The sequence below is a fragment of the Microtus pennsylvanicus genome, chromosome 16 (genome assembly GCF_037038515.1).
Source record: "Microtus pennsylvanicus isolate mMicPen1 chromosome 16, mMicPen1.hap1, whole genome shotgun sequence".
Taxonomy (NCBI): Eukaryota; Metazoa; Chordata; class Mammalia; order Rodentia; family Cricetidae; genus Microtus; species Microtus pennsylvanicus.
Genome location: NC_134594.1, coordinates 27,210,868 through 27,217,267, shown reverse-complemented (window position 1 = coordinate 27,217,267; position 6,400 = coordinate 27,210,868). Strand labels below are relative to the sequence as shown.

Below are 6,400 nucleotides of genomic sequence, written 5' to 3'. Positions count from 1 at the left end.
GCCAGCTGGCAAATATGATAGGTGTTTGGAATCCCAGTGCAGCGCTGAGCCTTTCTCAGGGTGGACTTTGAAGCACAGAAGACATATTCTGGGTCCACAGAGTTCCATCAACAAGAAGAGTTAGCCAGAAGCAGAACTACAGAAGCTAAAGAGCAGGTGTGTGTAAAAATATATATGTAACTCATCCCAGTGGGAAGAGTGGTTATTATTAGAGACAAGATCAGCAGCAGAAGTGAGGATGTGGAGAGAAGGGACCCCTCGCACACGGCCGGTGTGCACCCCAATCTGGGCACCCACCATGAAGTCAGCGTGGAGCTTGTGGGAAAAGAAAACTAGAACTGTCACGTGATCCAGCGAGCCCACCACTGGAAATGTGCCAGCAAAGACAGAGGGGTCAGGACCGGATAGGAAGCTGGCTGAACGTGAGCCTGGGAGCAAACTTTCCTCCACGTTCCGAATTTGATTTCAGGACGGGGCTTGACTGGGATGCGTGAACCAAACCGCTTTCTCCTCCAGTTGTTCCCCAACTCCTCTTGGGGTCCCTCGGGAACCTTCTTGATTTACCCGGGGGCGTTCCACTAGAGAAGATCTTTGAGCCCCTTAGCGATAGTGGCTTGGCAGGAAGAGTCTCCCGGCGCCGCCCGGGTACCGGGGGCAGCGCGGCCTTAATCTCCCGCTCCCCAAGCTAGGGGTAGCCCCGGAGGCCAGCTGTCGGCAGCTGCGCAGGCGCCGTCGGTGCTTCTGGCGTCCGCTCAGCCCTGCCTGGCAGCCTAGCGCCCTCTAGCGGACGACCACGCGCAGGCGCAGTCGGTGCCCACCGAGCCACTTAACCCAGCCACCCGAGTACTACGGGTCTCGAGAGGACGCCCTGCGCAGGCGCGATCGGTGTTGTCCGGCAGCTGCTCAGCCCCGCCCACGGAGCCCAGAAGCTCCGGCTCGCTGACTCTCCCCGCGCAGGCGCAGTGGGTTGCCGGAGGTTCCCGGTTCCGGACGTCTCGCCGGTGGCTGGGGAGACACGGTTGTGTTCTTCAAGTGCTGACGGGCCGCGGCGGCGGACCCGGGGCTCTGGCGGCATCACGGAGGCGCAGGCTGTGTCCGAGGGTACGGGGCCGGGCGCCCCCGGTCCCGGGACGGCCCCTCCGGTGACGGTACTAGTGATGCGGCAGGACGAGGCCGCGGCGGATGGCGCGCTAAGGCCGGGCCCGACGGGGATCGAGGCGGCGGTGGATGCCGAGGACGAGGCGGGGGACGACGACGCCGACCTGCTGGACACTTCGGACCCTGCGGGCGGCGGCGAGAGTGCGGCCAGTCCCGAGGAGCTGGAGGACGAGGGTGCCGAGGGCGGCGGCGGCGGGGCGCGCAGGCGGGGCTCCAAGACCTGCACCTACGAGGGCTGCCGCGAGACCACCAGCCAGGTAGCCAAGCAGCGCAAGCCCTGGATGTGCAAGAAGCACCGCAACAAGATGTACAAGGACAAATACAAGAAGAAGAAGAGCGAAGAGGCCCAGGGCTCCGGCGGCGCCTCGGCGGCCAGCGCAGGCAATGTCAAGCTGGAGGTATGCGCCTCGGGTCCCGGGCCAGGGCAGGTGGGTGCAACTCCACTCTCTTCACAAATGCAGGGACTCCCCCACCTGCTCCCAAGGGGGCTAGGCTCATCTTCCACTCCCGGGAGGTAAGGGAGCAGACAGCGAGAACCCCAGCTGATGATGGCACTTTGGAGGTGATCTGCCCCTCTCGTCATTAACCCATTCCTACTCTCTACCGTGTGGCATCCTGCCTTACCCCGTCCTTGGTTGTCAGTAACTTCAGTGCCCCTATCCTTTTCTTAGCCCCGCCCCACCCCCGAAAAGTTGGATTGTTAGGGGGGTGGTAGGTCACGAAACACTTTGGGGTTGCTTGATCTGACTCGCTTGGGAGAGTAAAAGCAAGTGTACACTCAATTGGGGTTCTGCTGCTAGCGGTATGGACTTGGGCCCGTTATTCACCTCGCTCAAGTTTTGGCTATTTTGTTTGTTGGCCTTAAAACAATGCCCAATCAGTGTTTCTTCAGATTTTATTTGGGGTAGGTGAAAATTCTAATTGGCGTGCATTTCAGCTCATACTCGGCAAAATCCACCTAAATGTTTGAGCTATTTAAAACAGACAGACAAACAAAAGAATCCCTAAAAGGTAGGAACACCCCTTATCACAAACATCCCTTTTGAAAGGGGAATTCTACCACTTGTGGAAGCTGGGCCTAGATGAATCAAAAGTATTTCTTCTACAAGCGTCTTTGATTTTGTGGTATTAACATCCTAAACCTACCTACAGCATGCACTTGACTGGGGTCAAGTCAGTCAGTTCATTCTAGCATGTACTGTGCACATAAGCCGAACAGTCCTGTAAATAAGGGTAACTGGAGAGAGTTAGAGGAAGAAGTTGTCTTTGCTCTCTGTGATATTAGAATCCTCTTTTATAGTTTTATGTAAAGCATGTATGTATGTATGGAAGATTTTTATAACCGAAGTTTGCTAAATATCTCATAATGAAGGGGGAAAGGGATATTTTAATAAGGAGCCAGTAGATAAGAGGGCAAGACCAAAACAAAAACAAAATCCCAAATAAAGATAACACTGCTAAATTCATGTTATGTCTGGTCTCGTGGAAAGCATTTTGTTTAAGTACAGCAAGTTCTTCGCATGTGCAAGGCCCTAGGTCCAACTCCTAGCCCATGTCCCCCACTCTTCATTGTCATAGTGTGGTTTTATCAGGGGCAGAGCGGTTCACGTAACTTCAGCAACATTCTCTTACGCAAGGAAAAGCTAAGTATTTAGATTCTTTCATATTGGGAGTAAACAATGCTTGTTTTTTCTGGGATTTGAGGGCTCAGGTAAGGTTGCTGTTGCAGCTTGCCTGTTTACTCCGCACTGGTGGCTTCACACCTGTGATTTCCAGCTCTTTCTAGCTTTACTCAGAAAGCTGTATTGTCTGCTTCTGTAAGCAGTATTCTACTGTCTCCTTCACACCTGAGGGGTGTGAATCAGGTGTGACTCCAGCATCTCCTTAGCAGTAGATTGCCTAACTCATTTATTTTATCCAAAAACAGGCAGACTGTTTTGACTTAGATTGTTCTGTAGAGAGAATTTGGTTTCGCTTGGCATTCTTCTGTTATATTGAAAACAGCTGGCAGGTAAGACCCTCTGCCCAAAATCTTCAATTTGAGACTTCACAGGAGACTACAGAACCCTGTCTGGAAAGCCTTCAGGGAGGGGTTTTTCTCTGAATTAATGGCCAGCACCCTGCCTGTGACTTACCAAGAGGCTTTCTAAAGTTTCACAGAAACTGAACAAAAGGAAGAAAATCAAAGATGTGTTCATTATCACTGCAAGGCCTGCTGTTGTAGATTATAATACCATGTTAAATGTTCTTCATTAACCCCAGGAAAGTGCAGACAACATACTCTCCATTGTCAAGCAAAGAACAGGATCTTTCGGGGATCGCCCTGCAAGGCCTACTCTGTTAGAACAAGTGTTAAATCAGAAAAGACTGGTAAGTGTTTTCTTGTAAAGCAGATGCAGATCTGTTCTCAGTGGAGCTGTTTTCCCTTTCTAAGACGGAAGTGGTTCACTGCCATCAGAAGGCATAGTGCTGTGCCTCTGGACACGCTGGCCATGCCCCTTCCCCAGGACTGTAGCGGAAGGAACACCCTGGGCCCTGTTTCTTCACTGACTAATGTTTGAGCGAGATGAAATTCTAAAACACTCTAAATATATGGAATCATACTGTAATGAAATTGAGATATAATTACTAGAATTTAATAAGGGTCTCTGATGTAAAACTGATAGGAATGATCAGAAGTCATTCAGGAAAGAAGCGACTGTTTGATAAATACTGGAATATTTGGATAGTAATTTTGAAAGAAAGAATTTAACTCATACTACATAAATTTTTTGGTAGACTATTAGAAATTTTTTTAAAAATTGAATTCGGATTTCATCTCAAAATTCCACAATGAGGTGTTATAATATTGAAGAATCGTGAAGCAAAGATTTGAACTTGACAATATAAAAATGTAGACAAAGGCAGTGCTGAAAATTAACACTGCAAAGTGACATAGGAAAAATAGAGGCAATAGATATAAAAGGCTGGTCAGTATGTTTGATATTATTATAACATCCCAGCACTTGAAAGACTCAGGCCAGGGGTGTTGCCTTGAGTTCAAAGCCAGCCTGGCTATGATGTGAGACCTGATCTCAACCAACAAAAATATGCTAATTCTATTAATAATCTCTTTTCCTTATTTTCTCTTTAAGTCATTACTAAGAAGTCCAGAAGTTGTCCAGTTTTTACAGAAACAGCAGCAGCTATTAAATCAACAGGTTTTGGAGCAAAGACAGCAGCAGTTTCCAGGAGCACCAGTGTGAGTGGCTCACAAACTCTGATTTCTCTTACTATAATGGATGGATGGACTTTCATTCTAAAGGTGATATCCTGATAGTCAGGCATTGGTGGTGCACACCTGCAATCCCTGTACTTTGGAGACTGAGCCAAGAGGATCCCAAGTTTGAGCCAGCCTGAGCTACATAGCAAGCTTCTTTCTCAAAAAGAAAAAAAAAAGAGGTAGAGAGAGGCTGTTAGCAAAAATATTTTCCTGTAAATGTGCGTGTGCATTTGGGGATAGATAAGTATTGCATTTTTGCATCTAATCCTTCCAGATTGCTATGGGTTTGAAAAAAAATCACCTTTACAGTTTTTAATGTTTTTCTTCAGTTGTGCGTACTGGAGCTAATGAGGCAGTTACTTTCTGTGGAAGTTATAGTTCAGAGTAATATCAATTCATCCGGCACCATGATTCTCTCTGGAGGCATGGAACGGAGTGTTTTGGGTTGTCGTAGAGACATTAAATATAGCTAGGCTGGGGTGAGGGGCCAGGAATACTGAATGTTTTCAGGGTCTGTGATGTTCCCTTGCCATTAATGCACCTCAGCTGCAGCGATAACGAGGTCAGAGTGCCAAGGTCAGGTTCTCGTAATAACTGTTCTTTACAGTTCAGACAGGCTCTGTGAGAGCTGAGCGTGCTCACACCTGTGAAGAGAGTGGTCGTGTAAACTACAGAGCGCACAAAGCTGGCACCTTGACTGTTGTGTCTCTCTCCTCCAAGGCAGACCATCTCTTGAATTTGTCAACAGTTTAGACATCTCAGCCCACCAAGGCCAGGGCAGAGTTGGTTTTCTTATATTCATTCATTCTTACGTTCTTCATAAAGGAGATCCTGAAAATAGAGGAACACTCCACATTTTGTCAGTGGTTTTCAGAACTACTTTAACTCTTATTCCTAAGTACTATTTATTAAAAGATTCATGAATTATTTTTTTCTTTTACTTGCTCCTAAGAAAACTTTAAAAAGGCAAAACTACCATGAGATGAAGACTCAGATGTCAAGAGTATATCCAGGAGTAGGTTAATAAATGTGTCACAGGCTGAACTCTGCAGAAGTGTGTGGTTGGTTCCTAAGCTCTGAAATGTACATGATGCTCTAAGCTTACAGCTATTATAGTAAGTACTCAAGGGCTGGGGATGAGCTTAGCCTTAGAGCACTTGCCTAGCCTGTGCAAAGGCCCTCGATTCAATTCCCTGCATCACCACAACAAACAAATAGAGGGAAAAGGATGTTTTTCTCCATTTTGTGCTGTACACTTGTGTACCTGAAAAAGACCATTTTGCCAAATTCATTAAAGTCCTGTTGTTGACCTTTGACTTGTCTCTTGTACTTATTTCTTTAGCTTCACACTGGCTATAGAGGAACTCGTTGACTGTCTGGTACTGTTCTTAAGTAAATGGAGCGTTATTGTTCGGTTCAGACAGGCTCTGTGAGAGGACTTGCAGGCCTTGCACTCAGCAAGCCCATGGGCCACACGTCCTAGGGCAGCTGTGACTCTGCCCAGCACATTGTAGTGACTGTGTCATGTCGCAGTGCCGAAAGGGTGAATATCCCTGACAGAACTTGTTAACTTTTGTAGCAAAATAGCCCAGCTTATACTTCAGTTATAAAAATGTGACATCAATAGAGAAAACAAATAGATCCATGTTTTAAAAATCTGGAGGTGGCTTAAATACTTGTTAAGCCCTAGAGTAGAGATCATCAAGGGCTTCAGAGTCTTTCTCTAGGGTGTTAAGAATAAAGTAGATACCCATTCGTGAATTTAGGTAGGAATTAGGATAATTTCCAATACAGCTTAATTATTACCTGTCATATTGGAAATTTTTATCCCTTAAAAAATCCATAAGGATCTTGCTTTAGAGTAGATGCTCTGCAGTTTATCCACACTCCCCCATTCTATATACTCATGAGTTCTTCTGTAGAAGAAAAAGAACTTCTTCGCCAACAGGCTTTTCTTTACCTGTCCCTTAGTTCAGGAAA

At 47.0% G+C, this 6,400-nt stretch overlaps 1 protein-coding gene across 1 annotated transcript; it reads left to right on the top strand.

Moving 5' to 3' along the window:
- The first annotated feature begins 938 nt into the window (after nucleotides 1–938).
- Rfxap (regulatory factor X associated protein) lies at nucleotides 939–5,736 on the top strand. Its single transcript, XM_075950712.1, has 3 exons — nucleotides 939–1,556; nucleotides 3,421–3,528; nucleotides 4,293–5,736. Exons 1-3 carry the CDS (start codon nucleotides 1,158–1,160, stop codon nucleotides 4,401–4,403), a joined length of 618 nt encoding a protein of 205 aa, XP_075806827.1. The 5' UTR covers nucleotides 939–1,157; the 3' UTR covers nucleotides 4,404–5,736.
- The last annotated feature ends 664 nt before the right edge of the window (nucleotides 5,737–6,400 follow it).

Excerpts from the sequence above, each read along its gene's own strand:
- Rfxap (XM_075950712.1), top strand. The coding sequence starts at position 1,158 with ATGCGGCAGGACGAGGCCGCGGCGGATGGCGCGCTAAGGCCGGGCCCG. Across the intron at positions 1,557-3,420 it reads CAGGCAATGTCAAGCTGGAG|GAAAGTGCAGACAACATACT; the intron begins GTATGCGCCTCG and ends CATTAACCCCAG. Across the intron at positions 3,529-4,292 it reads TGTTAAATCAGAAAAGACTG|TCATTACTAAGAAGTCCAGA; the intron begins GTAAGTGTTTTC and ends TTTCTCTTTAAG.